This window comes from Oncorhynchus mykiss, chromosome 12, assembly GCF_057628025.1.
Source record: "Oncorhynchus mykiss isolate SJ-2025 chromosome 12, ASM5762802v1, whole genome shotgun sequence".
NCBI classification, from domain to species: Eukaryota; Metazoa; Chordata; class Actinopteri; order Salmoniformes; family Salmonidae; genus Oncorhynchus; species Oncorhynchus mykiss.
The window spans coordinates 19,973,620-19,994,572 of record NC_143033.1 but is presented as its reverse complement, the minus strand read 5'-3'; the positions used below and the strand labels follow the sequence as shown (position 1 = coordinate 19,994,572).

The 20,953-nt window shown below is 41.4% G+C and overlaps 2 protein-coding genes and 3 non-coding genes across 5 annotated transcripts in view; all 5 read left to right on the top strand.

Annotated features, from left to right (window-relative positions):
* LOC110537137 (malignant fibrous histiocytoma-amplified sequence 1 homolog) overlaps positions 1-10,086 on the top strand; it is a 40,268-nt gene extending 30,182 nt beyond the window's left edge. Inside the window, exons 2-3 of the mRNA XM_021622938.3 lie at positions 8,263-8,602; positions 8,770-10,086. Coding sequence (XP_021478613.2) covers positions 8,263-8,393 — 131 coding nt within the window. The 3' untranslated portion in view covers positions 8,394-8,602; positions 8,770-10,086. The remainder of the gene's footprint in view (positions 1-8,262; positions 8,603-8,769) is intronic.
* A 6,010-nt stretch (positions 10,087-16,096) lies between these two features.
* On the top strand, positions 16,097-18,636 carry LOC110537136 (large ribosomal subunit protein uL22). Its single transcript, XM_021622937.3, has 6 exons — positions 16,097-16,146; positions 16,466-16,506; positions 16,811-16,945; positions 17,386-17,484; positions 17,993-18,184; positions 18,553-18,636. The coding sequence occupies exons 1-6, from the start codon at positions 16,107-16,109 to the stop codon at positions 18,598-18,600; spliced, it is 555 nt and encodes a 184-aa protein (XP_021478612.1). The 5' UTR covers positions 16,097-16,106; the 3' UTR covers positions 18,601-18,636.
* LOC118937913 (small nucleolar RNA SNORD58) lies at positions 16,305-16,374 on the top strand. The gene has a single exon (XR_005035322.2). It is a non-coding gene; the product is annotated as a small nucleolar RNA SNORD58 (small nucleolar RNA).
* On the top strand, positions 17,207-17,276 carry LOC118937911 (small nucleolar RNA SNORD58). The gene has a single exon (XR_005035320.1). It is a non-coding gene; the product is annotated as a small nucleolar RNA SNORD58 (small nucleolar RNA).
* On the top strand, positions 18,393-18,462 carry LOC118937912 (small nucleolar RNA SNORD58). Its single transcript, XR_005035321.1, has one exon. It is a non-coding gene; the product is annotated as a small nucleolar RNA SNORD58 (small nucleolar RNA).
* Positions 18,637-20,953: the final 2,317 nt, after the last annotated feature.

Below are 20,953 nucleotides of genomic sequence, written 5' to 3'. Positions count from 1 at the left end.
CAGCCCTGAAAAAGATCTGATGTGAAAAGATATGATGTGATTGGTCAAAAGACCAATTAGTGGAAAAACCATCAGAATTGGGAAGCCTTTCTAAACACAGCCTTAGATATCTGTAGTTCATATATTTTCAAAGATGCACATGATGTGGAGAATCCCGTATACAGGTTGATTCCCTGTCAGATTATTCAGGCTGTTTATTCAGGCTGTTTCAACAGAAACTGCAGTCAGTCCTGTGTGACTAATTAGCACACAGGAGCTTGTAGAGATCCTCCTCTGGTGTGTGTGTAGAGGTGTGTGAGTGTGCATGCTTATGGATGATTGGGCGGTGGGGGTTCTTTCACACACACGCACAGCCTCTCCAATTGTGTGGCCATTGTGTGCTTTGCCAAGTACATCAACTCCTCCAGAGTTGAGCGCAGACTAGAGTTTTGAACCTCCGAATCATTCGAATTGCTATGCGTCGATACTTAAAAATGTAAATTGTTAAATAGCCTTTTTCCTTGTGTGGACCGTCAATGTCCCCAGTTGGTCTAATTTATGGTTTGTTTACTATTCTTGGGGACTTCTGGTCCTCACAAGTATAGTTAAACATGTCCCCCCCAACACACACACACACACACGGACGGACGGACGGACGGACGGTTAGTTAGTTGGGAGAGGGGGCTGCAGGCTGTGTAGGCAGACAGAGGTTGGTAGGGGTGTGTATTGTGTAATGTTATGTTCTCCTTTGTGTGGACATGCTTTAAGTGGACGTGCTTTAAGAGAATAATAATTTCTCTGTTTACTCTTATGGCAAGCACATGTAATGCTGCAGTAGAGGGGTGTGGCTGCCTGGGGCATGTGTAGATGTTATCACGAGGACCATTATCCATGGGGTTGGGGGATTAAACTGTGGAATTGGTTCCTGAAATCCCTTTGCTGTGATCTAAGCAGATTTCAGTATTGAGACCAAATATAATATTTTGTTCTTTGTCCAATCCCTCCCTCTGCCCTGTTTTGCCTTAATGGTGATTATGGCTGTAACATGCTCAGTGTGTTTGCTCTCTGTGTGAACTTCGTTTTGATGTAGTTTTTCATCCATGGCTGTTGAGTTAGCTGTAAAAAGTTATCATCTCTCCCCTCATTCATGTGGAGTGACAGGGCAGAAAGCAGCTAGCTGGCAGCCCTGTTTGCTTTAGGCCTGACCTGGGCACACTATCAGCTTTGTCATGGCATTGACAGTTACAGACAAAGTAATTGCCAATGAACAGCTGACAAGTAATTTCCCTGTGAATAACTTTGTATCGATCTTATCAAGAGCTTATCAAGAGCTCCTTCAAACCCTAGTGTGATTTTGAGTTCTCAGCTACCATTGGGGAGAGAAGTGCAGCTGTGAAAAGAAGTGTGGAAAGAGGGAGGGGACCCCTCTGTTTTATTGGATAATGATGTAACCTATGGATGAGATGAGTAAGAGGAAATTAATGTGTAAAATCAGACAATGTTGATTGGAACTTGGGAAAATTATGACGTTGTGAAGGAATGGAGGAGGCGGTACAAGGCCTGTAAAATCAGTCTGTTGATTGGATGCTGGGAGTCATTCCCTTTGCAGAGATACGGGCTGACCATAAGTGACACATCTGATCTTCCTACAGAAACAACCTGTACAGTGAAAGACATGTGAAAGTAATGGAGCCAGACACCCACAGAAACATGTCCCTCTTCTCCACCCATCTCTTTGTGTGTATTGTCATCGATCATTGTCAATAGCCTTCTTTGAAATGAGCACCCTCCTCCAACCCCCAAACCCTCTTTGCCCCCTCCCTCTCTGACCATGCTGCTAATGTCAGGAAACAAAAGAAGGAGAAGTGGAAGAGAAGGCACTGAGGCCTCTGGAGTCCATTGTGAAAGGATCAGACGTGGACGTTCTCAGCTAAACTCTGTCACGCTCGTTGTTAGAATAAATGGACCAAGGCGCAGCGTGCGTAGAGTTCCACATGTTTAATTATAGAAACTTACCAAAACAATACAGAAACAAACGAAACGGGAAGAAATGGAGTGCTCACAGACACCACACAAAAACAAGATCCCACAAAAAAACAGTGGGAGAAGGCTGCCTAAAAATGATCCCCAATCAGAGACACCGATAGACAGCTGCCTCTGATTGGGAACCATACCAGGCCAACATAGAAATGAAAAAACTAGACTACCCACCCTAGTCACACCATGACCTAACTAAAATAGAGAATAAAAAGGATCTCTAAGGTCATGGCGTGACACTCTTAGGGATTTCCAAACATGTTCAGCATCCTACTGGGACTTTCTTAGAGACAGGGAAAGGGCTCTTTTTTTATAGCAATTCTGGAGAAATATCAGTTTTCCTTTTATGGAGGCAGCGGTAGAGCTCTCTGGAGAATTAAAGAGAGAAAGAGCAGAAATGGAGGGCCTGGCAGAAGATCAAGCCCAGCAGGGCAGAGCAGTAGCACAGGAATGTACAGGCTCATTATTCTACCTGCCTGCTGATGATATTTCAGTGAGGAGGGGGAATTGGGAGTTGAGATGAATTGCACATTCCTAGTCCCTGATGTCAGGGTAACCGATTCCTCTATCCATCTGCATACTGCATTACTAGCTGACACCCAGTCAGCAGTGATGAAGGTGAGACTAGTGTTCTCAGTCTGACTCTCTCTGACCAAGATGAAGAGGCAGAGATAACTGGCTGTGTGATTCAGCATCTGTGCTGCTTCCTGTAACAGACTCCCTCCCCCTATTTCCACACAGAGAGATCTGGAGCCAGCAACATTCTCAGGAAGGAACCACGAATACATCATGTCAGGACGTCCTGTATAGCAAACTAATGTTATACATTGACTGTTTTACAGTGTACGGCAACACTACAATCAAAATGCTGTACAAATCACACCTATTTAACAGGACAATAAATACCATGACCGGCACAGGTTTGAGTGTGTCATGAACTGCAACGCTGCTGGGTTTTTCACACTGAACAGTTTCCTGTGTGTATCAAGAATAGTCCACCACTCAAAGGACAGCCAGCCAACTTGACACAACTGTGGGAAGCATTGGAGTCAACATGGGCCAGCATTCCTGTGGAAAGACCCTGTGTAGAGTCCATGCCCTGACAAATTGAGGCTGTTCTGAGGGCAAAAGGAGGTGCAATGCAATAGTAGAAAGGTGTACATTGTGCTGTTGAGTGTAGGAAATAAAATATGTGTGAACACCATTGTTTCAGAACCAGGACAAAAGACAGAAAAAGAAATGGACACCGCTTGAAATTAATTAGAAATACCAAGACCAGAGAAAATATCAACCTTGGTAACTAACTATCCCCATTACCTTTCGGATAGGGTTGCTACGAGGGTTCTAGTTTTACAGCATGGTGACACTCAGACATAGTCACACAGACAGCCCATGAGACCGTACTGGAGCTACAGTTTGTTGATCCAGCAGGTCTGGAGGATATGAGGTTTCAGATAGTGAATCCAAGTCAATCTGTGTCTGTAGCAGATAAGCCCAGATCCTCCTGGTGATGGGTCAATACAATATTAGTGAGCTCTCTAGGCAGATGCCTAACAGAGGTTTTTAGTGCCAATTATGATTTGCTCATAACAAGAGGGCTGCAGCAGTATTTAGCCAAGGAAAAGGGTTTAACATTGAGGCCTAATCCATTCCCATAGCTTAACCATAAAAACCATGTGAGCTCTGAACATGGTACAGGGGAGTATAGCTTGCACAGCAAAAGTAGCATGCAATGTTCTCTCCCTCTCTCTCCTTGTGCTCTGTTTTGTGCCCTGTCTCTTTCTCTCTTTGTCTTTCTCTCTCTCTCTTTCTATAAAAGATTGATTGGATTTACCTTTCCAGCATGCAACAGAGATGTTATAATAAAACCCTTGCATAATGATAGAATGTATTGACATAGTATTACTGACAGGATTAAACTACTGTTTTCTCATGGCCTTTAAAACACTATGTGAGTACATGATCCAGCTGGTTATAGTAGCAGTGTGTGGTCAGACTGTTTGTACAGACAGTGCGTAGCTTTAGTATGTGCTGCACTGCATTACTGTCAGAGGTGGAGGCAGCCAGGCGGGATGACCGTAATGTTATTGAGTGACGAATGATGTAACAGCCTATTGTTTCTGCCTGCCTCAATCAGACCAATACCCAGCATCACAAACAAACTCCTGCACAACATTCCATACCCTGTTGGTTGTGGACTGGCTGCCAGCGTTTGGAGGAACCCTGGCTGTGCCACTCAGGACTACTTTTAGAACTAGTTTCCTTCCATTAAGGATGCAGCAGAGGATGAAGGAATTGGGATGTTTGTTTTAGGTTTTTGCTGTTTTCCTTATTCTGTTCAGTCATGCTGCACCTGCTCTGGTCCTGCTATTGTTCTGAAATGAAGGGAATAGGTCTTTCAGGGTTGCCATATTGCCTAGGGAACCAAGTGAACTAAGCAGTCGCGCAAGTTGAGCCTGCTCTAAGGTTGCAAAAAAAACACAGTGGAAAAAAAACCAACAGTGAAAACAACTAAATTGCAAAGAATTCCAGTAGCCTAAAACTGATCTTTCTGGTTCCTCCCCATTGTTTAAGTGAAAGATGGACATTTTATGGCAATCTGGCAAGTTCAGCCTACTCTATTTTTTTTTTACTGATAACAGCCAAAATACAAAGCATTCCATTGCTGATCTTTCTGGTTCCTCCCCTATGTGTAGGTGAAAAGCAGGCAATAATGGCACTTCTGTAAATAGCACATTTATATTTTTGGGCAAGTGATCATAATCTTCGGGCAACCAAAAAATACTCAGAATTAGCCCGATGGGCAAGTGTGCCTTTTAGACTTGAATGTCAATCCCTGAGATCCCTCCATTTAAACAAAACTACATAAGGTGTATGGGTAATAATTGTTAGTTATCAAGAAGATGAGTAAATCTATGTACCAACAACTGAAGCCTGTTTGACATGTTGCTTGTTAGATATGAAGTGGTCCTTGATAGGGAATGAAGGCCAGGCATGTTTTTCTAGACATTCACTTAACACGCTGGTTGTAGGGCTACAGCCTGTTAGTGAGACAGACTAGTGTTTTAGTTTTTCCCATAATTGGAAGGCCAGAGCATGTGACTTACAGTGCCTTCAGAGAGTGTTCACACCCCGTGACGTTTTCCACATTTTGTTGTGTTACAAAGTGGGATTAAAATGGATTTAATTGTAACTTTTGGTCAACAATCTACACAAAATACTCTAATGTCAAAGTGGAAGACAAATTCTAACATTTATTAAAAAATGCAAAATAAAGCACAAATATATCTTGATTAGATAAGGATTCACCTCCCTGGGACAATACATGTTAGAAGCACCTTCGGCAAAGATTACAGATGTGAGTCTTTCTGTCTCTAAGAGCTTTGCACACCTGGATTTCACAATATTTGCCGAAGGTTTTATACAATTCTTTAAGTTTTGTCAAGGTGGTTGTTGATCATTGCTAGAAAGCATGTTTCAAGTCTTGCCATAGATGTTCAATCCTATTAAAGTCAAAACTGTAACTACGCCACTCAGGAACATTCAATGTCATCTTGGTAAGCAACTTCAGTGTAGATTTGGCCTTGTGTTTGATGTTATTGCCCTGCTGAAAGGTGAATGTGTCTCCCAGTGTCTGTTGGAAAGCAGACTGAACCAAGGTTTCTTCTAGGATTTTGCCTGTGTTTAGCTGTATTCCAATGACTAGGGGGAAAAAAACTCCCTTGTCCATGCCAATGATGAGCATACCCAGAAAAGAATGTGTCACAACTATGCTTGAAAATATGAAGAGTCGTACTCAGTGATGTGTTGGATTTGCCCCAAACAGCTTTGTGTTCAGGACAAACAGTACATTTCTTTGCCACACTTTTTGCAGTATTACTTGTTTCAAACAGGATGCATGTTTTGGAATATTTGTATTCTGTACAGACCTTTTTTTCATTCTGTCATTTAGGTTAGTATTGTGGAGTAACTACACTGTTGTTGATCCATTCTCATTTTTCTCATATCACAACTATTAAACTCTAACTGTTTTAAAATCACAGTTGGCCTCATGGTGAAATTCCTGAGCAGTTTCCTTCCTCTCCAGAAACTGAGTTAGGAAGGATGGTGGTATCTTTGTAGTGACTGGGTGTATTGATACACCATCCAAGGCTTAATTAATAACTTTTTCCATGCTTAAAGGGATCAGCGTCTGCTTATTATTATTACTATTATTATTGCATTTTTTTACACCTGCTAAACACACACATACAGGCTCTTTCTCTCACTTTTACACACACATTTCCCAACAACCTGCCAGTGCCTTGTGATTTTGCTGATGATGACAAACCCTTTCAATATGAGTTGATCTGCAGTTATTAAGCCTGATGATGGAGTCCTCCACTCCAGAGGTCTCTAGGGAATTTAACATGTGGTTATTGTGCTCATTTTGCTCTGTAGTGGGCTCTGGAAATCAGTGGTAATGAAGTCAAATCGCCATCTAGGGAACAAATAAAGAACTGTTGTTTTTTTACAGATCAAATCTCTTTCAATCTTGGCAAAACATTGACTTGGGCTCCTGTACAAAATCCACCATATCCTGTTATCACTGGATAAATAATCTCTCAGTCAATTAGATAATTAAGTATTATATACAGTTGAAGTCAGAAGTTTACATACACTTAGGTTGGAGTCATTAAAACTTGTTTTTCAACCACTCCACAAATTTCTTGTTAACAAACTATAGTTTTGGCAAGTCGGTTAGGTCATCTACTTTGTGCATGACACAAGTAATTTTTCCAACAGTGTTTACAGACAGATTATTTCACTTATAATTCACTGTATCACAATTCCAGTGGGGTCAGAAGTTTACATACACTAAGTTGACTGTGCCTTTAAACAGCTTGGAAAATTCCAGAAAATGATGTCATGGCTTTAGAAGCTTCTGATAGGCTGATTGACATAATTTGAGTCAATTGGAGGTGTACCTGTGGATGTATTTCAAGGCCTACCTTCAAGCTCAGTGCCTCTTTGCTTGACATCATGGGAAAATCTAAAGAAATCAGCCAAGACCTCAGGAAAAATAATTGTAGACCTCCACAAGTCTGGTTCATCCTTGGGTGCAATTTCCAAACGCCTGAAAGTACCAAGTTAATCTTTACAAACAATAGTACGCAAGTATAAACACCATGGGACCACGCAGCCATCATACCGCTCAGGAAGGAGGCACATTCTTTCTCCTAGAGATGAACGTACTTTGGTGCGAAAATTGGAAATCAATCCCAGAACAACAGCAAAGGACCTTGTGAAGATGCTGGAGGAAACGGGTACAAAAGTATCTATATCCACAGTAAAACGAGTCCTATATGGACATAATCTGAAAGGCCGCTCCGCAAGGAAGAAGCCACTGCTCCAAAACCGCCATAAAAAAGCCAGACTACGGTTTGCAACTGCACATGTGGACAAAGATTGTACTTTTTGGAGAAATGTCCTCTGGTCTGATGAAACAAAAATAAAACAGTTTGGCCATAATGAATACCATCTCAGCTGTGAAGCACGGGGGTGTCAGCATCATGTTGTGGGGGTGCTTTGCTGCAGGAGGGACTGGTGCACTCCACAAAATAGATTGCACCATGAGGAGGAAAATTATGTGGATATATTGAAGCAACATCTCAAGACATCAGTCAGGAAGTTAAAGCTTGGCCGCGAATGGGTCTTCCAAATGGACAATGACCCCAAGCATACTTTTAAGGACAACAAAGTCAAGGTATTGGAGTGGCCATCACAAAGCCTTGACCTCAATCCCATAGAAAATTTGTTGGTAGAACTGAAAAGGTGTGTGCGAGCAAGGAGACCTACAAATCTGACTCCTTTCCTCCAGCTCTGTCAGGAGGAATGGGCCAAAATTCACCCAACTTATTGTGGGAAGCTTGTGGAAGGCTACCTGAAACGTTTGACCCAAGTTAAACAATTTAAAGACAATACTACCAAATACTAATTGAGTGCATGTAAACTTCAGACCCACTGGGAATGTGATGAAAGAAATAAAAGCTGAAATCATTCTCTACTATTATTCTGACATTTCACATTCTTAAAATAAAGTGGCAATACTAACTGACCTAAGACAGGGAATTTTTACTAGGATTAAATGTCAGGAATTGTGAAAAACTGAGTTTAAACATATTTGGCTAAGGTGTATGTAAACTTCCGACCTCAACTGTATAAACTAACTCACCCTCTTCTCTACCACCCCTCTCGCTCTCTCAGGTGAGCTGCTAAGCCAGCCGCGCCCCGAGGGGCTGACTGAGATCATCTGCCCAAAGAACGGTTCGGAGCGGGTCAACGTGGCACTGGTTTACCCCCCTACGCCCACCGTGGTCAGCCCCTGTCTCAAATGAGCCCTTCTGCCTAGCCTCTACTGTCCTGTCCTGTCTGACTGTACCCTCACGCCGCCTGCCTCTCTAGCCAACTCCTAAGTCTAAACACCACACCCCAGATCTCCCTCTGAATCTCCTCAACCTACCCAGGCAGCAGCCTGTCTGGACACATAGCCATGCAAGGTCACAGAGATATGCACTGTCAGCTGCATGGAGCAGAGCAGATAACTGTAAGTATCCTGAAATATTAATGCAGGATTGGCCTCAAAAGGGTCATAGGTTGGTAACTAGAGGGTTGGATGCTTAGAGCCTTCTATTTACTGTTTAAATGCAATTGACAGAGTATCTAATTATAAGAGTGTCTAATATTGTCATTTTTTTCCCTTAATTTTTTTAGGTTGTCCAGCTGTTACTACATGCCTCACCATGGTGACAAAGACGGTATTAAAGGACTTTGGCTGAAAGCAAACCTGGGTTGTTTTTAAGACCCATACAAGCCATCAACAAGCAGTGTCTTTTCCAACTGTCCTACTCTCTACTGCCCTCCAAAACTCTACCAAACCTCTGCCTACAACCTACTCAAGACGAAACACAGGAAATCAACCTATCCATGCTATCAATTCAACAACAAGAGAGATGAGTGGGCAAAGACTTGGACTGGTTTCTCTCTTTACTACTTAGTGGTGTCATGAAATGTTGGAAACCTCTTGGCTGGACTGCAACCCATTCTAACTTCCAGTAATGCTGCTTATCCTGTCCACATGTCAAGGTTGTGATTGATGAACGTAGGAAAGAGAACTGACTGAACCTCCTACGCTATCATGCTGTTTGCAAACCAAATACTGTCTTGTATAGCCAAATACATGAACCACATACTCCTGAACACACATTACCCATGTACAGACCTTATTCTTTGCTTTAGCCTTTGCGAATGGACAGCTGTATCATATGAAGTAAATGCTGGGTCTTACATATTATGACAGACATACTGAACAAAAATATAAATGCAACATGCACCAATTTCAAATATTTTACTTAGTTACAGTTCATATAAGGAAATCAGTCAATTGAAATAAATGAATTGGGCTCTAATCTATGGATTTCAAATGACTGGGAATACAAATATGCATCACAGAACTTTAAAAAATAATAAGGCCATGGATCTTCAAACCAGTCAGTATCTGGTGGATATTCCTGCAGTCAGCATGCAAATTGCATTCTCCCTCAACTTGAGACATCTGTGACATCGTGTTTTGTGACAAAACTGTACATTTCAGAGTGGCCTTTTATTGTCCCCAGCACAAGATGCACCTGTGTAATGATCATGCTGTTTAATCAGCTTATTGATATGCCACTCCTGTCAGGTGGATGGATTATCTTGGCAAAGGAGAACTGCTCACTAACAGGGATGTAAACAAATTTGTGCACAATGAGAGAAATAAGCTTTTTGTGTGGATGGAAAATGTTTTATATTTTTGTTGAGTGTATTATGTAAGATCAGGGGACTGCCTTTATGCCAAGGAAATTCCAGTTCAGCTGGATTTGAAAAGATATTTAATTTTAACATATCCTGATCAAACCATGGTGTGATGTATATGTGATATGCCATTTCAACTTCAGTAAGAAAGGTACTCAGTTTCTCATTAGACTTGTTCAAAAATGATCATTGTATGTAAATAAAATATAATAATGTTCTCTAAAGGAAACAGAAAAAGAAGACCTCTGTAGGTGTTGAGTTTTAAGTCTTCAAAAGACTATTTGTGGTCATGTTGGAAGAGGAATTTATTTCAAGATGTTTTTTCACTGCTATGGGGAGATACTGCAATATGTTTAAAACATGGAAGAAACAAGTTAATACACCTTTTGTGTGTAATATATTTATTTTTGTACATCAACACAAGTTGTCACCACTCAACATTATTTACAGTGCGACGTTGTGCATGGCTGTCTTGGCCAATGTGAGAGTGTACATACAATTTTATATGTGGCTGGTCAAACCATCTCCCAACACAACATATAAAGCACAACATACAAGTATGCTAACTACTGGTTTTCATATTACCATATTGTTGTGTCTTTTTCATTTCACCTTTTTTGTCCCCAATTTCGTGGTATCCAATTGGTAGTAGTTAGTCTTTTCTCATCACTGCAACTCCCGTGCGGACTCGGGAGAGGCGAAGGTCGAGAGCCATGCGTCCTCCGAAACACAACCCAACCTAGCCGCACTGCTTTTTGACACAATGCACATCCAACCCGGAAGCCAGCCGCACCAATGTGTCGGAGGAAACACTGTACACTGACACTGACCGGCCCGCCACTCGAGACAAGGACATCCCTGCCGGCCAAACCCTCCCTAACCCGGACGACGCTGGGCCATGGACCTCCCGGTCGCGGCCGGCTACCAAGAATCTCTGGTGGCACAGCTAGCATTGCGATGCAGTGCCTTAGACCACTGCGCCACCTGGGAGGCCCCGTCTTTTTCATTTCTACTTCTTTTACACACTACTACCAAAGATTTGTATAACTAAACCAAGATTGACCACAGCCTGTCTGTTAGGGAAGGCATACTCTGTGAATTGCGCGTGTGCAATAATTCAATTAGCCTTTTCCATCCTAAACAACAACATTTTTTGAAACTTTCGTCAGAGATTCTAGTTTTGGAAACAGAAAACTGTATTGAGATTAAATGTTTAATCGATGAGAAAATTAGCAGAATTTCGGCCAAAATCCATCTCGTTCCATCTTCTCCTACTGCCAGCCAACTGGGCTTCCTCCGTGGTAACGTCAAGCTGATGCTTCACATTTATACATCTGGTGAAATATCTGTCCCATTGTTATATCTGTGCTACTACTGTAGATATGATGGCTCTATGACCTTTATGGGAATAATAGTTTGATACTGCTCGATGACTGTTTATATATCTTGACATTGAGGATCACAACCAATAACATTTAAAAAAAAAAAATCACACATTTTACATATTGATAAGAGTCGAGAGTCTAGTTTCTCTACCCTCTGTATTTGAATGGAAGTTCTTACTCTGGTTCTGCCAACTACACATTAAATCAAATCAATTTGTATTTGTCACATGTGCCGAATAAAACAGGTGTAGACCTTACAGTGAAATGCTTACTTAGAAGCTCTTTCCCAACGACGCAGAGTTAAATAAAATTCAAATAAAAATGCATGAGAAACAAAACACACAAGAATGAAGCTATAGTATATACAAGTAGTACCAATACCATGTCAATGTGCAGGGATATGTGGTAATTTAGGTAGATATGTACATGTAGGCAGGGGTAAAGTGACAAGGTATCAGGATATACACTCAGTGGTAAGTTTATTATGTACACCCATCTAGTACCGGGTCGGACCCTCCTTTGCCACCAGAACAGCCTGACTGCCATCAGCATGACACAACAGGAATCGTTATTCGTCGTACCAGGCAATGTTTTTCAACTTTCCCATGTCTGTTGGAAAGCACACTGAACCAGGTCTTCCTCTAGGATTTTGGATGTGCTGAGCTCTATTTTGTTTATTTTAATCCTTTAAAAAAAGTTGGTGTCGATGACAAGCATACCCATAACATGATGCAGCCACCACCATGCTTGAAAATATGAAGAGCGGTATTCAGTGAGGTGTTGTGTTGGATTTGCCCCAAACATAACACTTTGTATTCAGGACATTAAGTTAATTTCTTTGCCACATTTTTTGCAGTTTTACTTTAGTGCCTTATTGAAAACTGGATGCATGTTTTGGAATATTTTTACTCTGTATAGGCTTCCTTCTTTTCACTCTTGTCAGTTAGGTTTGTTTTGTGGAGTAACTACAATGTTTTGATCCATCCTCATTTTTCTCCTATCACAGCCATTAAACTCTATAACAATTTAAAAGTCACCGTTGGCCTCATGGTGAAATCCATGCGTGGTTTCCTTCCTTCTCCCCGGCAACTGAGTTATGGACACTTGTATCTTTGTAGTGACTGGGTGTATTGATACACAATCCAAAGTCTAATTAATAACTTCACCATGCCCAAAGGGATATTCAATGTATGTTTTGTTGTGTTTTTTCATCTACCAATAGGTGCCTTTCTTTGCAAGGCATTGGAAAATCACCCTGGTCTTTGTGGTTGAATCTGTGTTTGAAATGTACTGCTTGATTGAGGAACCTTACAGATAAGTGTATGTGTGGGTTACAGAGATGAGGTAGTCATTCAAAATAATATGAACCACTATTATTGCACACAGAGTGTGTCCATGCAACCTATTGTGACTTGTTAAGCAAATTTTTACTCCTGAACTTATTTAGGCATGCCATAACAAAGGGGTTGAATACTTATTGACTCAGCACATTTCAGCTTTGAATTTTTAATTAATTTGTAAACATTTCTAAAAACACTTCTATATTGGCATATTGTGTGCAGGCCAGTGACACCAAATCTAAATTTAATCAATCATACATTCAGACACAACCAAATGTGGAAAAAGTCAAGGGGTGTGAATAGTCTCTGAAGGCACTGTATATCCTGATGCCTAGTCACCTTACCAATATACTGTACATACAGTATCTACTTCTATCCCTCCACATGGTAAATATGGTATTTGAACTGACCCTGTATAAAGCTTCTTACATTCTCATGTTCTTCTGATTTCAATTTCTTGTTTGTTTTTGTTCTACCGTACATTAGTTTTAGTGCTTCATTGATATTGATTGTTGGGTTTGGAGCTTGCATGAAAGGCATTTCACTGTACTTGTGCACGTGACAAAAAAATATATATATACAGTACCAGTCAAAAGTTTGTACACACCTACTCATTCAAGGGTTTCTTTATTTGTACTATTTTAAACATTGCAGAACAATAGTGAAGACATCAAACTATGAATTAACACATATGGAATCATGTAGTTATAACGACACAAGGAGAGACCCAGATGCAGACACGGGAGGCAGATGGTTTGAGCTCTGATATTTATTTTAGACTATTCTGCCTAATCCTGACCTCGAGTCTGCCTGCCGCCCTGTACCGTTTTGGACTCTGACCCACCAGGTCAGGCAGACTCGAGGTCAGAGGCAGGCAGAATGGTCAGGCAGGCGGGCACAGAGTCAGGACAGGCAAGGGTCAGAACCAGGAGGATGAGAAGAACAGAGACTGGGTGAAACAGGCGCTAGGAGAAAAACACTGGTTGACTTGGCAAACAAGACAAACTGGCACAGACAGACAGAAAACACAGGTATAAATACACAGGGGATAATGGGGAAGATGGGCGACACCTAGAGGGGGGTGGAGACAAGTACAAGGACAGGTGAGACAGATCAGGGTGTGACAGTAGTAACCAAAACAGTGTTAAACAAATCCAAATATATTTATATTTGAGATTATTCAAAGTAGCCACCCTTTGTCTTGATGACAGATTTGCACACTAGCTTCACATGGAATGCTTTTCCAACAGTCTTGAAGGAGTTCCCACATATGCTGAGCACTTGTTGGCTGCTTTTCCTTCACTCTGCGGTCCAACTCATCCCAAACCATCTCAGTTGGGTTGAGGTTGGGTGATTGTGGAGGCCAGGTCATCTGATGCAGCACTCCATCACTCTCCTTCTTGGTCAAATAGCCCTTACACAGCCTGGAGGTGTGTTGGGTTATTGTTCTGTTGAAAAACAAATGATAGTCCCACTAAGCACAAACCAGATGGGATGGCGTATCACTGCAGAATGTTGTGGTAGCCATGCTGGTTAAGTGTGCCTTGAATTCTAAATAAATTACAAATGGTGTCACCACCAAAGCACCCCCACACCTCCTCCTCCATGCTTCACAGTGGGAACCACACAGCCGGAGATCATCCGTTCACCTACTCTGCATCTTGCAAAGACACAGCGGTTGGAACCAAAAATCTCACATTTGGACTCATCAGACCAAAGGACAGATTTCCACTGGTCTAATGTCCAATGGCCAAAAGCAAGTCTCTTCTTCTTATCAGTGTCCTTTGGTAGTGGTTTCTTTGCAGCAATTAACCATGACGTCCTGATTCATGCAGTCACCTCTGGACAGTTTATGTTGAGATGTGTATGTTACTTGAACTCCGTGAAGCATTTATTTGGGCTACAATTTCTGGTAACTCTAATGACTCTGGGTCTTTCTTTGCTGTGGCGGTCCTCATGAGAGCCAGTTTCATCATAGCGCTTGATGGTTTTTGCGACTGCACTTGAAGAAACTTTCAAAGTTATTGGAATGTTCCGGATTGACTGACCTTCATGTCCTAAAGTAATGATGGACTGTCGTTTCTCTTTGCTTATTTGAGCTGTTTTTGACATAATATGGACTTGGTCTTTTACAAAATAGGGCTATCTTTTGTATACCACCCCTACCTTGTCACAACACAATTGATTGGCTCAAATGCATCAAGAAGGAAAGAAATTCCAGAAATTAACTTTTAACAAGGCACACCTGTTAATTGAAATCCATTCTAGGTGACTACCTCATGAAGCTGGTTGAAAGAATGCCATAAGTGTGCAAGGCTGTCATCAAGGCAAAGGGTGGCTACTTTGAAGAATCTCAAATTTAAAATATATTTTAAATTAACACTTTTTGGTTACTGCATGATTCTATATGTGTTATCTCATAGTTTTGATGTCTTCACTATTATTCTACAATGTAGAAAATAGTAGAAATGTAAAAAAGCCTGTTTATATATTTACAATATAATTTGTTAAAACTTGATAGATATTTGCGTTAAAGAAGCCCTCCATGTCTACCAATAAATACCATATAAGTGATCGACAGTCCAGAAAAAACATGATCATGGATCTACCTGACAATCTGCATTAGTTCTCTGATAACAAGAAGCTCTTTTGTAGATCAGTGATGTCACAGGTAGTAGTACCATGTTGAATATTTGCCCAGGTAGCAGCACCAGGAAATGAGAGACTCTTTTAGCTGACAAACATTTGAATGATTAGCCCCTGCATTTGAGTGATGAGACCTGCAGCACACCATATAATTTGTGGTGGAGATGAGTGGTCCCCAAAACAACAGTACAAGCACATAAGGATGTATGATGTTATATTATACATATGAAGGTAGTTAGAGAAATGTGTGTCATCAATAAGTATTAATATTGTTATTTTCATTGGAATAAATGCTTGTCAGAAATTACACCAAAGAACCGTTAAAATTCCATAAAATCTCGCGAGAAGACATTCACGACTTCTACTCCCAGAATGCTCTTTTCTACCTCTTCCCTTCCGCGGCCTGAGAAAGTAAGTGAACAGATATACAAATGGGTCCGAAAATCCATCTAATCTCTTCAATATCTACGGCATCCCGACTCTTTAAATGTTTAATTTACATGTATTCCAACTACTACCAAGCAACGTTGGCGTTCATGCTTGTATCTTTTCAAGAAAATATTGTAATATTGGGGATTTTCTTGGCCCCATGTAGCACGCCGGTTTACAGCTTACGGTTTACCTTTGCTACCAACAAGAAAACGTCCTACGACTGAATCCGTATAAAAAATGCATTGTCGTATTGATGTAGTTATGTGATTTCTTCGTATTTGGTTGTAACTAAAGCAGAAACGTTCTAGTTATACTCACGCTAGCTAAGTAACACGTAGCGCATCCTCCAGTATGTCGGACTTGTTTTCTCAAACATCCCACTGACACGTTCGCCGATTAGGGCACCGGTCTGTTACAAACTAACAAACATGTTATCGTTTGCAGATCTCTGAAAATGGTCCGCTATTCGCTCGACCCCGAGAACCCGACTAAGTGTGAGTATCTACCGGGCGGTGATTGTCTCCCTGGCTTCATTCATTGGCTAGGTCGCTAATGCTAGCTAGGTACTACCCTCTGGCAGCGTGCATGGTTAAGTCTTAACGGACCCTGCAATTACCCATGATATTAAGTCAAACGTACCCATATGCAGTGGTTGTTATGATGACTTTCTTAGGACACCTTTGGATTACCCATGAAAATAAATATGAATGAGGCTGAGCAACCGCATGTTCGTAAACTTATTATTGTTTAATCACCATACTTGTTTTGTGACCTCACTAATTGCTGGATCCCCCCCCCCCCCCCCCCCCACAGCATGCAAGTCGAGGGGCTCTAATCTCCGGGTTCACTTCAAGGTAAGGCGTTGTCTTTTCTGAGTGACACGTGAAGTTGATTTCTGTCTGGTTGTCTACTGTAGTTCTATCAATGTGGTAGTTACGTTTGTTGGTAATTGGTATTTATTGGTAGACATAAATGAGTACAGATTTAGGTGTGGTGCTTTGCTATGATGATAACATTGGAGACCTTTGGAATCAAATGTGACAATATCTAACAAATAACTGAGCAATTTTGCATCCATGCCTTTTGCACCAAATGTTATAACATGTTATTTATATATGTAAGACTACTATTGATTTTTAAAAACATTTTCTCCATCAGAACACCCGTGAGACAGCTCAGGCCATCAAAGGCATGCACATCCGCAAGGCCACCAAGTACCTGAAGGATGTTACCGTCAAGCATCAGTGTGTTCCCTTCCGCCGCTACAATGGGGGTGTTGGCAGGTGTGCCCAGGTGAGCTTCAATTATAGTTGATCTAGCCTCTATTGAAATGGCTTTAGGGGAGACTGCTTGGTATCTTTATGAGAATGTTAACTCTTTCCTGTATTTCCCATTGAAAAGCAGTGGGATTTTAAGTTTAAAAAAAATGCCTTTTTTAAATGTGCGTTTGAGACTGGTACAAAATGCCTTACAATATTTCTGGCATCAGAAATTGTGAAAAGGTGTCAGACCTTGTACTTGTATGTTTTTTAAATGCGTGCCTGAATGAAATGGTTGCAGTGATGACTTTCTTAGGACACCTTTGGATTACCCATGAAAAGAAACATGAATGAGGCTGAGCAACTACACATTTACATTTATGCCTACATTAATCTGTCCCAATGTGGACCAGAAATGGGGTCACTTAATCTGGCCCCGTCTGGTATGCACAACTGAAAACCTTTCTTCTGCAGGCCAAGCAGTTTGACTGGACACAGGGACGCTGGCCCAAGAAGAGTGCGGAGTTCCTTCTCCACATGCTGAAGAACGCTGAGAGCAACGCTGAGCTAAAGGTAAGGTTGAGTTATTTGCTAGACCTGAGATTTATTGTGCCATGCCTGTAGTGGAGAGTATTACTTTTTTCATGGCTTTCTCTTGTCCCTCTGCTGTAGACATGGTGAGCAATGTGTTTGGACCATGGAATCTCAATAAAATCACTATTGAATCTTAATTCATATAGAATCGCAATACATGTTGCATCGGCACCTAAAGTATAGTGATGATATCGTATTGTGAAGTCCTTGGCAATTCCTAGCCCTAGTGTAGAGATGGGTGAAAGTATGATGCTATCAAACTTGTAGCAAAGTCTGCATGTTTGGGATTTGTTTTATTTGTGTTCAAGCTGTGTAATGTACACTTCATAATTTCAATGACCGTTAACCATTAAAATTATCTTGGAATTGAGTTGTCATGATTCTTGTATGACCAATCTAATTTGGTATGCATTAAGTACTGTATATTTCTGACAACAAAGTGGATGATTTACTTGTTGACCGGTTTGTCTTTGCTCTATTCGGACAGGGTCTGGATGTAGACTCCCTGGTGATCGAGCACATCCAAGTGAACAAGGCCCCCAAGATGCGCAGACGCACATACCGTGCCCACGGTCGCATCAACCCCTACATGAGCTCTCCATGCCACATTGAGATGATCCTCACAGAGAAGGAGCAGATTGTTCCCAAACCAGAGGAGGAGGTCGCCACTAAGAAAAAGGTGCACGCGCCAAAGCCTTTTGCACAATTTGCTTAGTATCTTTTTCATAATATTTACTCTTCCACATTTCTCATGTAAAATCAGCGTCATTAGAAGGAACCGTTCTGCAGATGGGAACAAAATGGTTTACTGTCCTTCTGGCATCATAAATCATGAAGTCTTATCAGACCTTACCATTATGGTTTTTATACATTCCTGTATGAGATGGTTGCAATGATGACTTTCTTAGGACACCTTTGGATTACCCATGAAAAGAAATGTGAACGAGGCTGAGCAACCACATATTTACATTTTTCATTCTGTTCGTATGTGGGTATTATCAGAATTGGTATGGTGGATATGTTGGTCTGACATGCTTTGTCCTGCAGGTTTCTCAGAAGAAGCTGAAGAAGCAGAAACTCATGGCACGGGAGTAAATGTAAATAAAATGGAACCATTCTTACCAAAACAAAGTCTCACGCTTCATTACTTCAGGAGTGTATTTGGAAATTCCCTACTGCTCATGTAAAATGTTAAAATCTAATATTCCATATCAAAGCAAATGGTTTCAATCCAACCGACATAAGTGGACAATGCTTTTCAGATGCAGTTTGTTACTTGCTGAATTTTCACACACACAACTGAAAATATTGCAGGCTTATAAGAGATGAAGCCATTGTAAACTTCTATAACCACAGCATGCATGTACATGGTGAAATCAAGTATTTGTCACTAGTGACTAATGCAGTCATATTCATAAGACAAACATGGCACATATTTCAGGAACACAGGATGTGTTAACATTTTTTATGGGGCTTTGGTGACAAAACAGATGGCACTGTGATAGACTGCATCCAGTTGAGTAGAGTTTTGGAGGCTATTTTATAGATGACATCACCAAAGTCGAGGATCGGTAGGATGGTCAGTTTTACGAGGGTATGTTTGGCAGCATGAGTGAAGGATGCTTTGTTGCGATTTAGGAAGCCGATTCTAGATTTCATTTTGGATTGGAGATGCTTAATGTGAGTCTGGAAGGAGAGTTTACAGTCTAACCAGACACCCAGGTATTTGTAGTTGTCCAAGTATTCTAGGTCAGCCGTCCAGAGTAGTGATGCTGGACGGGCGGGCAGTGATCGATTGAAAAGCATGCATTTAGTTTTACTTGCGTTTAAGAGCAGTTGGAGGCCACGGAAGGAGAGTTGTATGGCATTGAAGCTGGAGGTTAGTAAACTGTGTCCAAGGAGGGGCCAGAAGTATAAAGAATGGTGTGGATCAGAGAATCACCAGCAGCAAGAGCAACATCATTGATGTATACAGAAAAGAGTCGGCCCGAGAATTGAACCCTGTGGCACACCCATAGAGACTGTCAGAGGTCCGGACAACAGGCCCTCCGATTTGACACACTGAACTATATCAGAGAAGTAGTTGGTAAACCAGGCGAGGCAATCATTTAAGAAACCAAGGCTGTCGAGTCTGCCAATAAGAATGTTGTGATTGACAGAGCCGAAAGCCTTGGCCAGGTCGATGAATACCTGCTGCACAGTAATGTCTCTTATCGATGGCGGTTATGATGTTGTTTAGAACCTTGAGCGTGGCTGAGGTGCACCCATGACCAGCTCTGAAACCAGATTGCATAGCGTAGAAGGTATGGTGGGATTCGAATTGGTCAGTAATCTGTTGGTTAACTTGGGATTCGAAGACCTTAGAAAGACAGTGTAGGATAGATATACAGTGGGGGAAAAAAGTATTTAGTCAGCCACAAATTGTGCAAGTTCTCCCACTTAAAAATATGAGAGGCCTGTAATTTTCATCATAGGTACACTTAAACTATGACAGACAAAATGAGGGAAAAAAATCCTGTATCCTGTATTAATGGCACCTGTTTGAACTTGTTATCAGTATAAAAGACACCTGTTCACAACCTCAAACAGTCACCCTCCAACTCCACTATGGCCAAGACCAAAGAGCTGTCAAAGGACACCAGAAACTAAATTGTAGACCTGCAACCAGGCTGGGAAGACTGAATCTGCAATAGGTAAGCAGCTTGGTTTGAAGAAATCAACTGTGGGAGCAATTATTAGGAAATGGAAGACATACAAGACCACTGATAATCTCCCTCGATCTGGGGCTCCACGCAAGATCTCACCCTGTGGGGTCAAAATGTTCACAGAAACAGTGAGCAAAAATCCCAGAACCACACGGGGGGACCTAGTGAATGACCTGCAGAGAGCTGGGACCAAAGTAACAAAGCCTACCACCAGCAAGGGCATTGAAGATGAAACGTGGCTGGGTCTTTCAGCATGACAATGATCCCAAACACACCGCCCAACCGGGCAACGGAATGGCTTCGTAAGAAGCATTTCAAGGTCCTGGAGTGGCCTAGCCAGTCTCCAGATCTCAAACCCATAGAAAATCTTTGGAGGGAGTTGAAAGTCTGTGTTGCCCAGCAACATCCCCAAAACATCACTGCTCTAGAGGAGATCTGCATGGAGGAATGGGCCAAAATACCAGCAACAGTGTGTGAAAACCTTGTGAAGACTTACAGAAAACGTTTGACCTCTGTCATTGCCAACAAGGGGTATATAACAAAGTATTGAGATAAACTTTTGTTATTGACCAAATACTTATTTTCCACCATCATTTGTAAATAAATTCATTAAAAATCCTACAATGTGATTTTTTTTTCTCATTTTGTCTGTCATAGTTGAAGTGTACCTATGATGAAAATTACAGGCCTCTCATCTTTTTAAGTGGGAGAACTTGCACAATTGGTGGGTGACTAAATACTTT